The 21472-nt window shown below is 39.5% G+C and overlaps 2 protein-coding genes across 12 annotated transcripts in view; one reads left to right on the forward strand and one right to left on the reverse strand.

Moving 5' to 3' along the window:
* The window catches only part of EIF5B (eukaryotic translation initiation factor 5B), an 80933-nt gene extending 63209 nt beyond the window's left edge, over window positions 1-17724 (forward strand). For both annotated transcript variants that reach the window (XM_059406262.1, XM_059406263.1), the window contains exons 14-24: window positions 488-629; window positions 8558-8689; window positions 9298-9480; window positions 9613-9774; window positions 11088-11219; window positions 12238-12369; window positions 12479-12555; window positions 12657-12821; window positions 14617-14755; window positions 16453-16614; window positions 16981-17724. In XM_059406262.1, the coding sequence (XP_059262245.1) occupies window positions 488-629; window positions 8558-8689; window positions 9298-9480; window positions 9613-9774; window positions 11088-11219; window positions 12238-12369; window positions 12479-12555; window positions 12657-12821; window positions 14617-14755; window positions 16453-16614; window positions 16981-17088 (1534 nt within the window). In that variant the 3' untranslated portion in view covers window positions 17089-17724. The remainder of the gene's footprint in view (window positions 1-487; window positions 630-8557; window positions 8690-9297; window positions 9481-9612; window positions 9775-11087; window positions 11220-12237; window positions 12370-12478; window positions 12556-12656; window positions 12822-14616; window positions 14756-16452; window positions 16615-16980) is intronic.
* Window positions 17725-18531: 807 nt separating this feature from the next.
* Window positions 18532-21472, reverse strand: part of REV1 (REV1 DNA directed polymerase) — a 94948-nt gene continuing 92007 nt past the window's right edge. For 9 of the 10 annotated variants that reach the window (XM_059406253.1, XM_059406255.1, XM_059406254.1 and 6 more), the window contains 5 exons: window positions 20672-20792; window positions 19867-20087; window positions 19604-19760; window positions 19197-19299; window positions 18532-18934 (listed from right to left, as the gene is read on the reverse strand). In XM_059406253.1, the coding sequence (XP_059262236.1) occupies window positions 18823-18934; window positions 19197-19299; window positions 19604-19760; window positions 19867-20087; window positions 20672-20792 (714 nt within the window). In that variant the 3' untranslated portion in view covers window positions 18532-18822. Of the gene's footprint in view, window positions 18935-19196; window positions 19300-19603; window positions 19761-19866; window positions 20088-20671; window positions 20793-21472 lie in introns of those variants that run through there. The other variant, XR_009405418.1, reaches the window with a different exon arrangement.

A 21472-nucleotide genomic window follows, 5' to 3' on the forward strand; every position in this document is an offset into this window, starting at 1 on the left:
AAAGGTTCAGTGAATGAGAAAGTTGGATTAATCAACATTGGGGTAGTATTTTAAGAACTGTAGTCCCTGTAATTACCAATCATTATCTGTGCCTTACTGAGTAAGTAGTAATTTATTTGGATACTTGTTTTTTATAGAGATCTTTTCTACTTTTAAAAACCTAATCCTAATACATACTTGGTCTGTCTCCTGTGAAACCATTATATGTGGAACTTATCTGTCACCTCTTGGCTATATTCTGTAGTGCAAAAAACTTGGCCAATACAGTTTGTAGAAATATTGGAGTAACTTCTGGAATTAACTTACTCCAGCTGATATCAGTTCACTGTGTCAGATAAGCATTTGGCAAATTAAGGGCTAATGGCACTTAAATTTTTAATGCATGTGCTTCATTTTGTTTTATTCATTTAGGTTTTACAAAGAAACATTTCTTTAAAGGAATAATTTCAAGTTTTCTATTTATGCATTTTTCCCCTCTTTTCAACAGTAATCTGAGAAACAGAGGAAGTTCTCTTTGTGATATTGCCATTTTAGTCGTTGATATTATGCATGGTTTGGAGCCCCAGACAATTGAATCTATTAACCTTCTAAAATCCAAAAAATGTCCCTTTATTGTTGCACTCAATAAGGTAAGCTCCCCTGAATAATTAATGTGGAAACATGCTTCTTAATTTTTTCAGATTAAACAGATTTATCCTAGTATAACTTTTATATAACAGTATATACTCATGCTAAGTTAAATGTATTTTGACAAATTTATACACACATATAACAGCCACCATCTCCATATTCCCAGAATGCTCACTCATGTTCTTTTGTGTAAGCCTGCCCCCTTTTTCAACCCCAAACACTGATCTATCACTGTAGACTAGTTTTGTCTGTTTTATAATTTCATATTAATGGAATTATACAGTGTGTAATCTTTTGACTCTGGCATTTTCCATTACTCTTGTTATTTAACCTTTATCCATGTTGTTGCATATACCATTGGTTGTTCCTTTTCACTGATGAGTGATATTTCATTATCTGATTAATATCACACTTCATCCATTTACACACTGAACAAAGCAGCTGTCAACATGCCCATACATCTTTGAGTTGAAATTTATTTTGATTTACTTTGAATAAATATATAGAAAGAAAACTCTTGGGTCACATTGTGTGTATATGTTCCACTTAAAGAGAAAATGACATTTTCCCAAAGAGGTTGTATAGTTTTTTATAAGATTTCAATACTGCACAGTCTTGCCAATGATCTTTATACCTACAGACTTTGAAAAAACTGTATAATGTAATAAGTGTGTAATGCTCAATTACTGTGGTTTAATTTGCATTTCTGTGATGACTAATGGCATCAAAAATTTTTTCATATGTTTATTTGCCATCTCTTTCTTTGTGAAGTAACTATTTTAAAATCTTTGCTCATTTTTTATTGGGTTATTGTCTTAACTATTGAATTTTAAGAATTCTTTATTGTTGATTGAAGTTCTTTGTCAGTTATGTGTATTATTGCAGGTTCTTGTAGTCAAGGACTTGCTTTTTCATTTTCTTAATGATGTGTTTTGAAGAGCAGAAATTTCTAATTTTGGTGAAGTCCAGTGTATACATTAATTGTTTCTAACATTTTGTGTTTCTTATCTTCTCTATTGGTAGTCTTTAATCACCCCAAATTTATGAAAGTTAGTTTCAGTGTTCCTAGATGGTTAATATTTAGATCTGTGGTATTTTTAGTTAATTTTTATGCATAGTATAAGTTAAGGATCAGGATTCACTTTTTTTCCACATAAAAATCTGGTTCAAAACCTGTTGCTAAAAATATTGTAATTTATTGATTTTTATTTTTTTTTTTAAGATTTTATTTTATAATTTGACAGAGATCACAAGTAGGCAGAGAGGTAGGCAGAGTGAGAGGAAGGGAAGCAGGCTCCCCGCTGGGGAGCCCAGTGTGGGGCTCAATCCCAGGACCCTGGGACCATGACCTGAGCCAAAGGCAGAGGTTTTAATCCACTGAGCCACCCAGGCACCCCTGATTTCTTTTTTATAATGCTGTACAGTTGACACAATGTTAGATTAGATTCAGTTGTACATCATAGTGATTGAAGTATACATTATATTGTGCTAATAAATGTATCTGTCATCAGTCACTATATAGTGCTATTATAGTATGCTTTAACTTGTATTCTTGTGATTTATACATTCTATAACTGGAATCCTACACATTCTACTCCACCCATTTCATCCATTCTCCCCAGCCCCCGCCTAGCCACTGCCCTGCCTCTGATAACCACCACTTTGTTCTGTTTATGGGTCTGTTTCTACTTGTTTGCTTGTGTTTGCTTTATTGTGGTTTTTTCTTTTTAGATTCCACAGACTAGTGAAATCATACAGTATTTGTCTCTGTGAGGCTTATTTCACTTTGCATAATATTATCTGGGTTTGTCCGTGTTGTAAATGACAAGATCTCATTCGGTTTTTTGTTTTTGTTTTTGTTTTAAAGATTTTTATTTATTTATTTGACAGAGATCGCAAGTAGGCAGAGACAGGCAGAGAGAGAGGAGGAAGCAGGCTCCCCACCAAGCAGAGAGCCCGATGCGGGGCTCAATCCCAGGACCCTGAGACCATGACCCGAGCCGAAGGCAGAGGCTTAACCCACTGAGCCACCCAGGCGCCCTAAACTCATTCGTTTTTATGACTAATACTCCAGAGAGAGAGAGTGTGAGTGTGTGTGTGTGTGTGTGTGTGTGTGTGTACATACCACATCTTTATCCATTTAACTGTCAGTGACCACTTAGGTTGCTTTCGTATCTTGACTATTTAAATAATGAAGCAGGAAACATAGGTGTGCATCTGTCTCTTTAAGTTAGTGTTTTTGCTTCCTTTAGGTAAATACCCAGTAGTGGGATTACTGGATCATCATGGTATTACTATTTTTAGTTTTTTGAGGAATCTCCATACTGTTTTCTACATTGATTGGTTGCACCAATTTACATTTACCTAAGGGTTCCCTTTTCTACACATCCTCAGCAACACTTGTTATTTATTGTCTTTCTGATACTAACTACTCTGACTCTGTCATAAGGTGATATTTCATTGTGTTTTGTTTCCCTGATGGTTAGTGAAATTGAGCACCTTTTCATGTGTCTGTTGGCCATCTGTATGTCTTTTTTGGAAAAATGTCTATTTAGGTTCTCTGCCCTTTTATTTGGATTATTTGTGTTTTGGCATGTTGTGTCTTGTATGTTCTTTATATATGTTTGATATTAACTCTTTATTGGATATATCCTTTGCAAATATCTTCTCTCATTCAGTAGGTTGCATTTTTGTTTTGTTGATGGTTTCCCTCACTTTACAAAAGGTTTTTATTTTGGTGTAGTCCTAATAGTTTATTTCTGTTTCCCTTGCCTTAGGACACTTACAAAGAAAATTGTTGCCACAGCCAATGTCAGAAATTACTGCCTGTGTTCTCTTCTAGGAGTTTTATGGGGGCTTACATTTAAGTCTTTAATGAATTTTGAGTTTATTTTGTGTATGGTTTTAGATAGTGGTTTCGCTTTATTCTTTTACATGTAGCTGTCCATGTTTCCCAGCACCATTTATTGAAGAGACTGTGTTTTCTCCATTGTATATTTCTTTCACATTTGTAATAGATTGACTGTATAAGTGTTGGTTTATATCTGGCCTCTCTGTTCTGTTCCATTGAATTGTGTCTGTTTTTGTGCCAGTACCACTCTATTTTCATTACTATAGTTTTGTATTACAGCTTGAAATTTCGAATTGTGGTAATTCCAGCTTTGTTCTTTTTCTCAAGAATGCTTTAGCTATTTGGGGTCTTTTCTGATCCTGTACAAATATTAGGATTATTTGTTGTAGTTTTGTGAAAATTGCTACTGGTATTTTGATAGGGATTGTACTAAATCTGTAAATTGCTTTGGGTAGAAAGGACTTCTTCACAGTATTCTTCCAGTCCATGAGAGTGTTACCTCTTTCCATTTGTTTGTGTTATCTTCCATTTATCATTGTTTTAGAGTTTTCAGAATACAGGTTTTTCACCTTTTTGATTAAATTTGTTTCTAGGTATTTTATTCTATTTGGTAGAACTGGAAAATCGGATGGTTTTTTAACTTGCCTTTCTCTTACTTACTAGTGTATAGAAATGCAAAAGATCTTTGTATATTAATTTTGTATCCTCCAGCTTACTGAATACATGCCTTTTAATAATTTTGGGGTAAAGTCTTTAGGGATTTCTATATATATATTATCCTGTTGTGCACTAACAGTGATGGTTTTACCGCTTCCTTACCAATTTGGGTGACTTTTATGTCTGTCTGATTGCTACTGCTGGGACTTCCCATGTTATATTGAATAAAAGTGGCAAAAGTGGACATTCTTGCCCTGTTCAGTCTTAGAGGAAAAACTCAGTTTTTCACCATTGAATATTGATGTTAGCTGTGGGTTTGTCATATATGACCTTTTTTACATGAGGTATGTATGTTCCCTCTAAACCCACTTTGTTGAGTTTTTATCATGAATGGATATTGGTTTCTGTCAGATGCATGTTCTGAATCTATTGAGATGATCTTATGACTTTTGTCCTTCATTTTGTTAAGGTGTTGTATCAGCTTGATTGATTCTGGATATTGAACCATCTTTGCATCCCTGGAATAAATCCCACTTGATTGTGGTGAATGATTGTTTTCAGTGTATTGGTGAAATTGGTTTGCTAATGTTTTGTTGAGGATTTTTGCATCTGTGTTCATCAGAGACATTGGCCTGCAGTTTACTTTTTTTGTAGTGTCTTTGTCTTGTTTTGGAATTGGGTAATACTGGCATCATAGAATGTATTCGGAAATCTTCCTCTTCTGATTTTTGGAATACTTTGAGAAGAATAGGTATGAACTATTCTTTAAGTATTTAGGTAGAATTCACCTGTGAAGCCATTTGGCTTCAAAAGTCCTAGACATTTGTTTGTTGGGACTGTTTTGATTATTGGTTCCATTTTGTTACTAGTAATCAACTGGTCTTTCTGGATTTTCTGTTTCCTCTTGATTCTCTCTTAGAAGAGTATATGTTTCTAATGATTTATTAATTTCCTTTTTTTTAAAAAAGATTTTATTTATTTATTTGTCAGAGAGCACAGGCAGACAGAGTGGCAGAGGGAGAAGCAGGCTCCCTACGGAACAAGGAGCCCAATGTGGGACTCGATCCCAGGACGCTGAAGGCAGCTGCTTAACGAACTGAGCCACCCAGGCGTCCCTGATTTATTAATTTCTTAATTGTCAAATTAAGTTGTCAAAGTTCTGGCATATAATTTTTTAAAAATTTTTATTTATTTGAGAGAGCGAGAGCAAGCAAGAGAGTGCACAGACGGGTGGGACAGAGGGAGAAGCAGACACTCTCTCCTGAGCAGAGAGCCTGACATGGGGCTTGATCCCAGGACCCTGGGATCATGAGCTGATCTGAAGGCAGATGCTTAACCATTTGAGCCACCCAGGTGCCCCAGTTTTCATTGTTTTAATTTGTGTTTCCTTAAAAGCGCTCTTTTAAGATGTGGAACATCTTTTCATGTGCTTATTTACCATTTCTGAGGTGTCAAATTCATTGGCCCATTTAAATTGGATTCTTTGTTTTCTTATTTTTGTATTTTAAGAGTTCTTAATATGTTTTGAATAGAAGTTCTTTATCAGATGTCTTTTGCATATGTTTTCTCCCAGCCTCTCTTCTTTCACTTTCAAGACTCACTCTATTTCTTAGAAGTTTTTAATTTTAATGAAGTTCAGCTTATCAGATTCTTTCATAGATCATGTCTTTGATGTGGTATCTAAACAGTTCTCAGCACAGCCAAGGTCATCACATTTTCTCTATGTTTTCTTCTAGAGGTGTTAGAGTTTTATATGTTACATTTAGTTCTATGATTAGTCTGAGTTAATTTTTATGACATGGAGGTCCTGTTTTGTGTCTAGATTCAGTTTTATTGCATGTGAATGTTTAGTTGTTCCAGCACCATTTGTTGATTACTGTTGAATTTTTAAATGTTAAACCAACCTTGCATTACTAGAATAGACCCTACTTGGTTATGATGTATTTTCTTTCTTTCATATATTGCCAGATTTGATTTGATAAGTTTTTGTTGATGATTTCTTTTGTCTGTGTTCATGAGTGATTTTGCTATATAGTTTTCCTTTCCTGTAACATCTTTTGTCTACTTTTGTTATCAGAGTAATGTTGCCTTGTAAGATGAAGTAAGAAGTATATCTTCCTTTATTTTCTGAAAGAGTTGGTATAGAAATGGTATTTCTGTAAGAGTTAGTAAACTTTATTGGAATCCACATCTGCATAAAATTTCTTTTAAACGGGTACAGGTTATTTTGGTTTTTTACATTTCTTTTTAGTGTAGAAATTTGTGTTTCAGAGAACTAGCTCTGTCTCATTGATATTCTCTACTTTTTGTCTGTCTGAGATCTCTTTGATTTCCAGGGTTAATTTCATCATTTCCTTCTTTCTGCTTTGGTTTTCATGTCTACTTTTTCTAACTTGAGGTGGAATTTTAATTGTTGATTTCAGATATTTTTTTCTTGTATAATAGAAATATTTAAGGTTGCATTCAGCACACTGTTTTGTTTTTGTTTTTAAAGATTTTATTTATTTATTAGAGAGAGAGGGAGACCGTGAGAGAGAGAACACAAGCAGGAAGAATGAGATAGGGAGAAGCAGGCTTCCCACCTTAGCAGGGAGCCTGATGGGGGACTTGAACTCATGATCCGAGCCAAAGGCATACACTTAACAACTGAGCCACCAAGACACCCCCGTTTAGCACAGTGTTAAAAGCCCTGCTTAGGGGCACCTAGATGGCTCTGTTGGTTAAGTGTCTCACTCTTTATTTCAGCTTAGGTTGTGCTTTCAGGGTTGTTGGATTGAGGTCCGAGTCTAGCTCTGTGCTCAGCGCTGAAGACTGCTTGTCCCTTTTCCTCTGCTTCTACCCCGACTTGTGCTCACTTGCTATCTCTAGAATAAGTAAAATCTTTAAAAAAAAAAAATTGTTTTCCTTCATCATCATTGCTTATGGCTTTTATCTCTAGCTGTCCTTTGTTTCCCTGTGTGCAATGAGTCTTCCTTTTTCTTTGATTGGAACTTTTAAGGTTCATCATTGAAATTATGTGATAGTTTTGGTTTATCCTACTTTGGTTTGATTTTCTTAGATGTTTGAATTTTTTTTTTTTTTAAAGATTTTCTTTATTATTCTGACAGAGCGATCACAAGTAGGCAGAAAGGCAGGCAGAGAGAGAGAGGAGGAAGCAGGCTCCCCGCCGAGCAGAGAGCTCGATGCGGAACTCGATCCCAGGACCCCGAGATCACGACCTGAGCCGAAGGCAGCGGCTCAACCCATTGAGCCACCCAGGCACCCTAGATGTTTGAATTTATATATTCGTCAGTTTAAAAAGTTTTTTGGTTATTCAGATACTTTTTTTGTATGCTTTCTTTGGACTTGTTTTTATTGCTACATTGTCAAGGCTTCCAGTCTTCTGTAATAATGTAATTTGCTGTTAAGGTTATCTAGTGAATTTTTCTTTCATATTCTATGCTTTTTTAGTTCTACAAGTTTCATGTTTTTCCTTTAAAGTCACATATATTGGAGCGCCTGGGTGGCTCGGTGGGTTAAAGCCTCTGCCTTCAGCTCGGGTCATGATCCCGGGGTCCTGGGATCGAGCCCTGCATCGGGGCTCTCTGCTCGGCGGGGAGCCTGCTTCCTCCTCTCTCTCTGCCTGCCTCTCTGCCTACTTGTGATCTCTGTCAAATAAAAAAATAAAATCTTTATTAAAAGAAAAAAATAAAAATAAAGTCATATATTTATAATAACTATTTTAAGGACCTCATGCTAATTATAACATCTTTGTCATGTCTGGGTCTGTTTCTGCTAACTAATTTTTCTCCTTTTTAGCATCAGATTCAGGCAGCATCTTTATATTGTAACCCTAGATTGAGGAAACAGATTTTGCTTTTTTGTTTTTACTATTAAATATTTTTTCTTCACTATACCCATTTATCACACTTTGAAAAGTGAAGGAGAATACATGATTTATTTAACACAGTAAATCTAATTTTAGCCATGAAACAATTAAAATGGGCTGTTCTCTGAGATAGGATGTGGATTTTTTTGATTTTTGATTTTTTTTTGTGTGTGTGTGTATAATTTCCCTGGTAATAATATTTGCTGTAATTCTTATTTCTGACTACTAAACAGAACCATTTTGGAATTCCAACAGAATACACTAGTAGTCCTAAGATAATTCTAAGATCTCATGTTTTGCAAACAAATGGCAGCCTTTCCTGAGCTGGTGTGGAGGCTGATGTTACTTCAGAAGTTTTTAATTTAAGAGGGGATGCAGTTAAGTGGGTTGGTTATACAGGCTTTTTGGTATAACAAAATATTTGAGTAATTCAGTCTCCTGAATGTATATAATATACATTAGGAAATTTTAGTTAGGAGCTTTAACCTTAATTAAATTCCATAGTATTCTGAATGCTTTAAAGATGTTTCTTACAAAAAATTTTTGTCCAGATTGATAGGTTGTATGATTGGAAAAAGAGCCCTGACTCTGATGTGGCTGCTACTTTAAAGAAGCAGAAAAAGAATACAAAAGATGAATTTGAGGAGCGAGCAAAGGCAATTATTGTGGAATTTGCGCAGCAGGTAAGAAAACTTGCCTTATTAATGAAGAATTTATATAAAAGAATATTTTTTCCCTTTGTTCTCCTGTCCTTATAATAAAGCCAGCAGTTCACCATTGCTGGTTCTGTTGTCTTATTTATGGCAAGTAGTGTTCTCCACTCTTTTCCTTTATCCCTGGTTTTATTTTTAAATTAGCTAATATTTCAAACATCTGTCTTCGTATTCTGAACGCTTAAATTTTTAAAATAAAGTTGATTTGGAGGGGCGCCTGGGTAGCTCAGTTGGTTGTGTCTGGCTCTTGTTTTCCGTTCAGGTAATGATCTCAGGGTTGTGAGATCAAGCCTTTTGTCAGGCTCTGTGCTCAGTGGGGAGTCTCCTTGAGCTTCTCTCTCCCTCTGCCCCTCCCCCACTAAAATAAATAAGTAAATCTAAAAAAAAGAATTTGACTTGGTAAGAAACTACTTTCCTGTGATATAACTAATATACAGGATATGCATGATCTCTTGAGTATTTTTGAGGAGTTTCAGAAAGTCCGAGCCATTTGCTTATCTGTTGTCCAATCAGTCATGCTGTCCTAGATACTTTGACAGTTTGGCCTTTTGGAATGATTTTGCTTTTTATGTCTCTAGGGTTTGAATGCAGCTTTGTTTTATGAGAATAAGGATCCCCGTACTTTTGTGTCCTTGGTACCTACCTCTGCACATACTGGTGATGGCATGGGAAGTCTGATCTACCTTCTTGTCGAGTTAACTCAGACTATGTTGAGCAAGAGACTTGCACACTGTGAGGAGCTAAGAGCACAGGTTATGGAGGTAATGATTAGCTTTTGAATTTATTTTCTGTTTTGCCTTTTAACAATGAACTTTGGGAGGGGATGTCTTCTCTCTAATTCAGTCAACATAGTGTAGCATCTATCTCACTCCCTTTACACTTGTGTCTCTCAGGTTAAGGCTCTCCCAGGAATGGGCACTACGATAGATGTGATATTGATCAATGGGCGTTTGAAAGAAGGAGATACAATTATTGTTCCTGGAGTAGAAGGGCCCATTGTAACTCAGATTCGAGGCCTTCTTTTACCCCCTCCAATGAAGGAATTACGGGTGAAGGTAAGCCTAGGTGGTAAGTGTTGACATATGGGGACATTTACAATGTGTAGGAGTTCTGTTGAGGTCACTTCTTCACTTTGAGAGCTGCTTGGTTTAACACACCCTCGCTCCTCATCATCTAAGCTTTCCATGAGAATGGAAGTATATTGTTTTGGTTCTATATTGCTAGTTTTTTTTTAACATTTTTTATTAGGAAATAAAGCAAATGCAGAAAACTATACAAAACGTAGAGGAAAAGTCTAGCAGATTCTTAGGAAGCAGACAAACAGATGAAGACTAGAATATTGTTGACACCTTGGAAGACTGTGTGCCTCTCATGGATATTTGCCATCCCCCACACCTTCCTAAAAGTTAATTGTGCTTCCATTTTTATGATAGTAACTAATATCCTTTTTAAAAAACAGTTTTAATGCCTGAGTATGTGCTTAAAAAAAAGTATGTATGGACTTCATATAAGTGGAATCATTCTCATTTCCATTGTGTCTGGCTTCTTTTAGGTAAAAACAAAACAAAACACACTTAAGATTTACCCATGGTTGCATATAGCTGTAGTTCCTTTTTTTGGGGGGTGGTATTCTACTGCATAAATATGTCAGGGTTGATTTATCTGTTCTCCTGTTGACGGCAAGCATAGTGTATCTCCAGCTTTTAAATTTTTGCTCTTAACAACAGTGTTGTTGCTTTGAACATTCTTGTGCTATCTCTTAGTGCAGTTGTGCAAGTTTCTGCTATGTATATGCGTAGGAGTGAGTTGTGAGCCCCAGTTTTACTGGATAAGGCCACACTGTTGTTCACAGTCTAACAAGTTACACTTTCAACTGCAGTATATTAGAGTTTGCATTACTTCACGTCTGTCAGCTCTTTGATGGAGTCAGATTTTTTAAATTTTGCCATCTGGTAGCTCATTGTTCTTTCATTTGGTACTTGCCTGATTGAAAAATGGTTGGTCATTATTTTGTTTCTTTGTTAGCCATTGACATTCACTCCTTTGTGAAATGTCCCTGTGCTCCAGCATTGTCTATTACAGTCAGGGGAGTGGTCTGTATAGTCAGGAGACTGGTCTGTTGGTGGCTTACATGCATCACAGCATCTTCTCCTACTGTCTCCCTGTGACCTTTTTATCTCTTCTATGGTATCTTAAGAAACAAGAGTTTAATTTTAATGTTGAATTTATCGATTTTTTGTGCTTATTGCTTTTTGTGTCTATTTGAAGAAAAATTTTCCTGCCACACAGTCCTGAAAGTATTGTCATTATCTCCTACTTCTAACCACTTTTCAAATAAATATGGTAACAAATGTTTTAATGTCTACAGAACCAGTATGAAAAGCATAAAGAAGTAGAAGCAGCTCAAGGGGTAAAGATTCTTGGAAAAGACCTAGAGAAGACATTGGCTGGTTTACCCCTCCTGGTGGCTTATAAAGAAGATGAAATCCCAGTTCTTAAAGTAAGTTACTTAAAAAAATTTTTTTCCTCCAAAGCTGTGTGAGTCTTGCTGCTGTGTCAGCAGGGCACACGTTGGTAGCGATGAATAAAGTAGGCACCTCTGTCTTACCTGGTGGCTCATAGCAAATAGTTCATGCTTTTAGAATTCTTCAGTATGCACAGTACTCTGAATTAGCATAAATAATGTTTATATACACTAGAATTCTAAAATACATATTTTATTTAATATAAAATGAATCAAAGGCCCAGAAATTGGTGCTAATGTTTTCAGATATCCAAATATACAGACAGAACTCAAGAAAATCTTATAAGGAAGTAGGAGACATTTTAAAGCTTGCGTGCCTGTCTGTGGGAGCACATTCCTACTGGAGTCCAGTTTACATATAATTTGCCAAAGAGAAGACGGCACTCTCCCCAGCACGTTGGCTCATAGTGAATGCTGGGACTACCATTACTGCTCAGACAGAACCAGAGCACAGCCATCAGGGGATTGGCCACCTGAGGGCCAGTGAGAAGAGGGTAGGCATCCCTCTTTGGCCAGTCCCAACTATGGCAGGGACTGCTGCATCCTTCATGGCCAGGACACGGCTGTCCTACGTGTTCCCCGGGGGAAATCTCTTCCTCTGTAAAGGAGCAGCAGTGGCAGAGGAAGAGGACTCCAAGTTTAGGGCATTTCAGTGAAGGCACTCAAGCAGACCCTGTGGGCTACCGTGACACATTACATTGATGTAGTCCTTTTAATGTTGAAAGATTGTTCTCGTTTTGTTCTGCTCACCCATCTTCCTTATCTGCCAAGTATAGCCGAGGTTAACTAGATTTGCGCATTAATTAATCTAAGACAGTGGTGGCCCTGAATCTCCTCCTCCTTTCCAGCACAGGTTCTGCTATGCCTTACGTTTTTAGCCTTGATTTCATATTTCCATGTGAATGCTTAATTAAAAAGGGAAAGACAGTTTAATTCTAGGCCATTGCTGATAGAAATGTATTTACAGCCTTGTCAAATTTAATTTCTTTTCAAGGATGAGTTGATCCATGAGTTAAAGCAGACACTAAATGCTATCAAGTTGGAAGAAAAAGGAGTCTATGTCCAGGCATCTACACTGGGATCTTTGGAAGCTCTACTTGAATTTCTAAAAACATCAGAAGTGCCCGTAAGTAATCCTTCCCAACTCCACAGGAGTCCATGATAGTCATGGTTTGTGGTGCTGTTTCTTTTACCTGACACCCAGGCACTTAAGCTCAGAAACTCCTTTTCTATAGTATGCAGGAATTAACATTGGTCCAGTCCATAAAAAGGATGTTATGAAGGCTTCGGTGATGCTGGAACATGATCCCCAGTAAGTAATTTTTCTTTTCTATTTAGGCTTTCATATTACCTGTCCTTTATGACATACTCTGTGTTTCACCGAGTGATCCCTGTTGTGTTTGAACCTTTCAGGTACGCAGTAATTTTGGCCTTTGATGTGAGAATTGAACGGGATGCACAAGAAATGGCCGATAGTTTAGGAGTTAGAATTTTTAGTGCAGAAATTATTTATCATTTATTTGATGCCTTTACGAAATATAGACAAGACTACAAGAAACAGAAACAAGAAGAATTTAAGTAAGTTGGTGATTTTACTTACTTTGGGTCTTTGGTAACAAAGTTGGTTGAGAAGTACCAAATACAGGTTTCTCCTGTTACCCTGAAAGTAAAGCTTTCCTTTGAAACCTTCCGTAAGCCAAAATGTGAAGAAGCAATTACCATTAATTTGCATGGAAATTTTTTGAGCACTCCCAGACAGCAGCTCACCGCTCTGGCGGTGCGATGCTGAGTGTGGTCCCTGGAAAGAAGCTTGGCAGGGCCACACTGTCTGGGGTGCCCACTGCTCTTAATGGGTCACTGCAAAACAAACGCCGAACATTTTGGCTTTTTGCTTGTCATAAGAGTAAAAATCCTCCTCTTTTGGTTAGGGAAAGCAGGTACTAATATAGGTCTGTTGTAAAAGCAAGGTGGCATCAGGTGAACTTTGGCCACGTGGGGGATACTTGTGCCAGAAAGGTGTGTGGACAGTAGAATGGCATTGGCTCATCCAGAAGTAATGTATTAAAAACTATATATTGTGCCCATCTGAGCCATTGCAGCAGTATGTAAACTAATCCTCTGTAGCCTTACAGTTTCTAATTTTCAAATTGGCAGGCCTGGGTCTCATTAACTGGCAAGTAGTTGCTAAAATCCTCTTGCTAGAGTTTCTGGTCTGGGATTACATGGGAAGGAAGGAACAAAATGGGAATGTGCATGGTGAGGGACTGAAATGAGGCAAGGTATTCCATGGTAAGAAACCTTGCTCCTGCAGCTCACCTCACAGCTTGTTCCGTGTACATGGCATCGCTGCAGGTGCTAGACGAGTCAGCACCGACTCTGACCAGGTCCTCTCGCAGCTCAGGCGAGACAAGCAGTGAATGCATGGGAAGTCGGGTAAGAGCTGCAGAGCAGGGAAGGCCTAGATCAGGAGAGCCGTGACAAGCAGTGTGGCCGGGGCAGCAGCTCAGCTCCATGTATCTCCCATCCAGATAGAGATCTGGAAGGACTGAAGTGAGCTGCTCAGACCCATGGGAAGTTGTCCAGGCAGAAGGGCACACTGGGAGGCGGCCGTGTTCAATCTGACAGAGAGTAGTTAGGAGATGGGGTCAGAGAAATTGGCAGGACTCTGGAGGACATGGGGGGGATCTCAGGGAGGCAGCGAGTAGTCTTGCCAGGCTCCCAGTGTTCCAGGCAAGACATGAGGGTGGCTCATGCCTAAGTCCATATGCAGTGATGGCTCAAGTTGGCATGCACATTTGAAGTAGAATTGCCAGATGAGTAGTAGCATTTAGATGGGGATATGCTTACTTGAAATCATGAAACTGAAAGTATAAAGATAGGGCTGAAGAAGAGCTGGACACAGTGAGAACACTTGAAACAAACACATGCTTGATAGGGAAGGTTAGTAGCCTTTTGGATCACCTCATTTGGGGACATGATATGGAGAAGGTGGCTGTGGTTTGATGCCATTGGGTCCCCAGAGTAGGCTCCCTGTGTGCCTGACCGTGGGTCCAGTCAACGTTCTAAGCTCCATCTAAATTTAGGGGCAGGGGTCAGTGTTCTTGTGATACAGCTTAAGACTTGGGAAGCAACAGTATGGATGGAGGGAGGGGAAGAGGATGGTGAGGGGAAGAAGCACTCAGGCGGGTGGCCTGGACCAGGGCAGACACCATGGAGGGCTGTCCACAGCATCCATCCTGCTCTTCCGGCACCGCCTGGGAAGTGCTGCTTTCAGCCAACAGAAGAAGCCTCATACTCACTTGTATTTGCTTTTTTCATGTTCAAGCGGTTTTGTCAGCTTCAAAATTTTTGGGTTTTCTTTTTTTCCTTTTAGGCACATAGCAGTATTTCCCTGCAAGATGAAAATCCTCCCCCAGTATATTTTTAATTCTCGAGACCCAATAGTGATGGGAGTGACTGTGGAAGCAGGTCAGGTGAAACAGGGGACACCCATGTGCGTCCCTAGCAAAAATGTAAGTTTTGGTTGTACTTTCAAAACAAGTGTGGTCTCTTAAAGGAATAAAATGGGGAGTCCAGGAGTGGTGACGACAAGCAGAGCTTGTCGCCTTCTATGATTTATACCTCAGTGAGGAGGGCCAGTGTTCCCGATTCTTAGCACCAGCAAACAAAGGTGCAAGGTACTGTGAAATAGTGCCCTTTTAAAGGTTTTTTGAAGTTTCAAGCCTGGGGAGAAGTTCAAAGAATAGAATAATGGACACCCATATTCCTAAGAAAAATTAACACTAACTCAGTAATGTTCTGTAATTTATAGTTCTCGTTCTACACTTCTCCAACTGTCCCAAGTATCCTTCATAGTGCCATCTGCTTACCTGGTCCAGGATTCCTTCAAGGTGCACTGCTTTTGGTTATTAGGGGTTTGGACTCAGTAGGACCAGCCCCTCCCCCATCCTCTCTGGAGTCCAGTTGTTTTGCAGATTATTTCTCAACTTGAATTTGTCTGATTGTTTCCTCCTCGCTAGACAGAAGTTACAGTGGTTGAAACGGATAGTGTATGCACAGGTCCTTCTGCCTGTCTCCAGCCCCATCACACAGACTTTCTTACTGTGGCGATACCATCTTCGTTTACTGGGGGAAGTGCTGTTGGCTCAGCATTGCTGTTAGAAACACATCTTTCTCCCTTTATAATTACTGAGTAATTCCTGGGGCACTTTGAGTACCTGTGAATATCCTGCTTCAACAACCTTTATCCTGATAGGCTTAGTAATTGGTAATCCTTGCCTGTAAGGCAGTTGCACAAATGTTGGTTAACATTGTGATCCAGCCCTGCCCCCAAATACTTTTGTAAAGAACTTTCCTTCCCCCTAAACTTTTCAGGAAGTAACTCATGTACACTCGCTTCTTTAAAAAAATGTGATGTTTTAAATCCATTACCATTATCTGTTCTGGTCAGTAGGAGCCCATTCAAGCTGGTTACTTCAGCACTTGGAGCATTTTCTTCCTTCTAGTGCAGGAAGATGCTCCGGGCTCATCTAGCACTTTACCTGCCCCAGACCTGGTTCCTTTAATGGGAAGTGGCACTTAGAAGTCATCTGAGCACTAGGACTTGTTGCTTTTGTAACATTTTAGTGGACTATGGTAGGACATTTGCTTGCAGTGGTTATCTCCTCTGTGGCTTTGGCCACACCAAGCACTCCTCATTTTCACTGTTACTCTCCTCTATCTCTTGACAAGGCAGGCAGTGGAGTGGTTTTCTCCTGCACTGTAACTGAGCTGAGGCTGCTCACAGCTTTTATCCTCTAACCTCAGCCTACGGGGCCCCACATCATGTGTCTCTGGCTGCCATCCTGACTTATTCTGACCACTCCAAGCTCATTTCCGATTGAGGTGGTTTGTGCTTGCCTCTCCTTCACTATGGCACCTGCTATGTGAAAGGGTACAGCAGAAATAGCAAGTTGACAGGGTACTTTCCAAGTTGTCTAGCATACGAGTGACCTCCTTCACAAGCCATCTTGTGACAGGCAGAGGGGATGTGGTGGTCATTCCCTACCGTTCCAGTGAGGAAATTACACTGTGATGAGTGCTCAGGAAGGGGCACAGAGCCAAGGCTTTTCAGTTGGCCCTTTTGCTCCAGTTTTTATTTCAGCTGTCCAGTTGTAGTGCCTGTGACTGGCCAGATACCTCTGCTTACACTACAGTTCTTATTTTACAGTTTGTTGACATTGGAATAGTAACAAGTATTGAAATAAACCATAAACAAGTGGATGTTGCAAAAAAAGGACAAGAAGTCTGTGTCAAAATAGAACCTATCCCTGGTGAATCGCCCAAAATGTATGGAAGACATTTTGAAGCCACAGACATTCTTGTCAGTAAGGTAAGTGTGTCCTTAAAGTGGCTCATTTTAAGAAAGTGGGAGTTCAGTTCTTCTGTGGTTACCTTTATAGTAGCACTGAGGACTGGAAGTTTGAACATACACAGTCTGAGAGGACTAGATTCTTTGTTAGGGCAGGTCCATGATGTGGCCTTGTCTTGTTGAGGAAGGGGCCTCTTCAGAGAGTGCCCGACAGGACTTGCAGAGAATCTGCTCCTCTAAAAGGCAAACAAGCACTGCACTTGTATTTTGGCTAAGGTTTCTCTTTAATGAGCAGTAGCCAGTGACAGGCATGGGCCACATTTTGGGAGGAGGGGAGCATATGGTTGTTACACTGTTGTTGACCTTCTTTGTGCCTTGGGCTTGCAGATCAGCCGGCAGTCCATCGATGCCCTCAAAGACTGGTTCAGAGATGAGATGCAGAAGAGTGATTGGCAGCTTATTGTGGAGCTGAAGAAAGTATTTGAAATCATCTAATTTTTCCACATGGGGCAGGAATTGGAATAAATGCAATATTATGTTGTAAAATTACCAAGAAAAAACAGACAAAAATGGAACGGATGTATCTGGACACTGATGAACTTAAGCATGGAAGGAAAAAAATAGGTGTATAAAATGTTTTCCATGAGAAACCAAGAAACTTACACTGGTTTGACAGTGGTCAATTACATGTCCCCACAGTTCCAATGTGCCTGTTCACCTGCCCCTTCCTTTCCCAATCCTTCTCTACCGGCTGCTGTTTTAAAGTTTGCCCTAACCCAAATTTGGATTTTTATTACAGATCTAAAGCTCTTTCAATTTTATACTGATTAAATCAGTACTGCAGTATTTGATTAACCAAGCTTCTGCAGATTTTGTGATTCTTGGGACTTTTTTGATGCAAGAAATACTTCTTTATTTATGCATATCTCTTCCAGTGATTTTTTTTTCCAGCATTCTTCTGCCGTATACCCTTAGGAATTTTTTAAAATAGAAAATTAGGCACTCTGATATCTGCTTTGTGTGAAACCATGGTGTAAAGCGTAGCTGGCTGCTATTTACTGCTTGTATAGTCCTGAGAGTCCACTGTAATCAGCACAATTCTGAACTACCAATAAAGAAAACAGACATCCACCAGTGAGCTCTGTTAGGCCTTCATGCTAGCGTAGCTTCTCTCCATGAGTCATCAGCTTCAGTGTAATACCTCGTGTGCCAGCACGTTAGTGTTAGAATTTTTGTGCATCCATCTTGGTCTAGTTTGTCCTAGAAGAATTCTATCATGCGTAAGTTTCCTGATGGGGCAGTAAGTAGGGAGCTGATAGACTACTTGGGCTTAGTGCTCCGAAGCTGTGGCAGAGACCTCATGATTCGTTGATGGCAGTAATTGGGTTTTTGCTAGTTTTCCCCAAGAATGTGGGAAGTCCACACGAAAAAGTAGGATCTCTAGTATCAGACTACCTATTTATGTTGGTAGCACAGTACTGAAGGCAATGGGAGGCGTATGAAGAAAATGTCCCCAAGTATTCACTGGCATAGGATTATAAGTTATATTTTTCAAGTATTATGGTATAACCTAGCCTATATACATCTGAAAATCTGTACCATTCTTCAATACTACTGAAGTTTCTCAAGGGACAGTAGAAGCAGAGACCATTTTCCCAGGAAAAAACTTAATATTCAATTATGTGTGTTTTTTAATTTAAAATAAGTAAAGAAGACTTTCTTAACATGCTCCTCTGTTCATGCTTGGGGAGAAGAATGATTAAGATTATTTAGAAGCTTTACCCGGAACAAGCAGAATCCCAGTCTGGGACCTCTCAGGAATCTCAAAGATTAGCATGGAGCCTGTGACAGTCCGGCTTGTAGGTTTCCTCAGCCTTTAAATATAATAAACAGTGCAGGATTTGCTTCCTAAAGGAGTCACAAAAAGGAGCCTGTACAAAATATACATACAGTTCTTTATTAAACAACTGTAAACACTTCACTGTAAAAATCCATAAAACTTTATAAACAAACATTTTGTAAATAGAATCTATACTACATTAAAGAACACAATTATTTACATGCAATACTGACAAATTTGGCACTTATTGAAAAGAAATATACAAAACACTTGCTTAAAAAGAAATTTAAACTTAGAAAAACTCCAAGCATTACTATCATGCACTTTGCAAATACCTCACAAGCACTTATGGCACAGCTAGCCAAGAGCACCAGGCTCCCTGGTAAGATTTATGTAACTTTTAATGTGCTTCCATACGTTTGTTGTAAAACCACCTGAACATTGTCAAGAATAAAGTCAAATGCCATGTTCCAAACCGATTCCACCGACTGCTGCATCAACCTAAAAGGCGGGTTAAGAAAAAACACCAGGTAAGACCAACAACTCCTCGCGTGGGAATCCGTTCAAAGTGTATCGTGAGGGTTTTAAACTATAAATCTCAAGGTGCACAACCTTTTGATCGTCATTTGAGATTCAAAATGAAGGGTACCCCCCTTTCACTACCTCCACAGTTAACAGCAGAGAAGCTGCTGCTCCATGCCTCACCAGAGTAGCTGAGTGAGACTCCCCATTTATCCTTCTGATAAAAGTATTGAATAGTTACCTTTTCATGTATTTGATAACTAGGTCCAGTTTTTCCAAATCTTTTTCCTCTATTAGGTCAGTACAGTATTTCACAACTTGTAGAATGTCTTCTTCCATTGGATCTAAAGAGTCAGGGGGGAAACTCAAATAAGGACCAACCTCCTTCAGAAGAAGGCAGGCAGCTACTTGCAGACATAACTCCGTTTCTCTTAACTACTCCACTGACTTACAGCCATCAAACACAGGGTCTATAGTATGGAGATTTCAGAGTCAGCCCCAGAGTTTTAAGGTTAGAGGGAGGGTGCCTGGGTTTAGCCTACCAGATTTAGAAATATGAGCTCCGTTTCTACAGATGAGCCTGTTCCTGTTCTAAAATCCTAGAACCACTGCATCTCAGTCTGTGGCCGTCCTGCCGGCCAAGCCAACCTGAAATGGTAGTTATCCATTCTTTGAGCAAAGTCTTCACATCACTGAATTCAACAGCTCCCGCTAGGTTGGGTGCTGGGGGTCTTCTGCAGGCAGCAGGCTCAGGCTGCAAGCTGGAAAGGCCTGGCACACCTGAAGTGGAAGCAGAGAGTTCTCCCTGTTAAAGAAAACAAATGATAAAAAGTGCTATATTTACATTAACAGTGAGTACGTTAACATCTGATCAATGGAAAGAAAGTTTCAAAAAGTATGAAAACTATTACCAGAGGTTTCTCAGAAGCAGGACCTTCATGTTTTAGAAACCCATCAATTAACTTCTGGGGACTCCCGCAGGCCCCCGGCAGAGTTTTCACAGGACTAGTAAGCAACTTGTTTTTCAAAGGACTCTGAATCTTTTTGGGGGAACTGATGGGATTTTTTTTCTTGTTTCGTTTCTTTTCTTTCACTGCTGCTGGTTTGAGCTGACGTAACAGATTCTTTGGCACTAAAAGAATATGAACATGAGATCCTCAACAAAGTATGTATGGACAGTACAATGAGTTCTTGTTCCTCCTCCTCAGATACAACCCGACCTGTGCGTGCACACATCCCGACACAGGTCCCTGAGCCAGACTGTGCGTGGGGAAGGCACAAGGCTGCAAGCGCAGGCTGCGGGACACCCACTCCCTGTGCTTAGTCACGAAGTGGGTTCTGTATGGACAAGCCCATAAAGACTGAGAATTCAACGGGTGAGGTATGCATGCAGTTTTGTAATGTGTGTTCAGAGACCTTCAGATATTTTGTTTTAAACCTAACTCTGATGTATCTATCTCGAGTACTCAAAAGATTTCTGGTAATCAGACTTTTTTCTGAAATGAAGGTGTTTTAAAGTCAAGAAGCTACAGATACAGGTCCAGTTAGGACTGTGACAACACTTACCTGCATCATATATTCATTCCGCTCCGACACCAAGAGCTCTCAGCGGGACTAGCAGCTCAGACACTGGCCACTAAGCCCACCTGAAGTGCTCACCCCACAAGAACTCCTTTCTCGTCCTCAGTCGTGTTACAGGGCTCTTCCCTGGCTTACCTGATGCAGTGGCCAGCTGCTGGTGAGCGGCGTTCTCTCCCTGCCTTTGTCTTTGATCATACGCTGCGTTCAGCTCCTTCTGAAGCTCAGCAGGAAGGGCAGCAAACACCTCAGGGTCCACCTAGCGGAAACAAGAAGGTTCAAAGTCAAACCTGAGCTGATGCTCCAAAACATTTTGTTTTCAAATCATGCTTTTCTGATCTGTATGAACTCTTATTAGGTCCTCAATATTAAAGCTTATTGTATCACAAGGTTTTAAGGTTAAATTAAGAAAATCTGGGGCTAAAAATGGACTTAAAACCACTGCGTAACTATCAGGGCAAGCAGCACTACCAGAAAATGAGGGGGGGAAAAAAAATGAAAGCAGGCTCATTTGCAAAGTTTTTGTTTCTTTTCTTTTTTTTTTTAAAGATTTTATTTATTTATTTGACAGAGAGAGATCACAAGTAGGCAGAGAGGCTGACAGAGAGAGATCACAAGTAGGCAGAGAGGCAGGCAGAGAGAGAGAGAGGGAAGCAGGCTCCTTGCTGAGCAGAGAGCCCGATGCGGGACTCGATCCCAGGACCCTGAGATCATGACCTGAGCCGAAGGCAGTGGCTTAACCCACTGAGCCACTCAGGCACCCCAAAGTTTTTGTTTCTTAAACACCATGCCTAGACTGTGTTAGTCTCTGGCCTGTGATTCTCTATCTCCACCCAGTTATTTGAAGTGTGGCCCAAGGGTCATCCCTGCCGAATATAATGAAAACAATTCGTTTCTGTTCTACTTCTGGGTGGATTTCAAGCACCCACATAACCTATC

This window comes from Mustela nigripes, chromosome 7, assembly GCF_022355385.1.
Source record: "Mustela nigripes isolate SB6536 chromosome 7, MUSNIG.SB6536, whole genome shotgun sequence".
NCBI lineage: Eukaryota > Metazoa > Chordata > Mammalia > Carnivora > Mustelidae > Mustela > Mustela nigripes.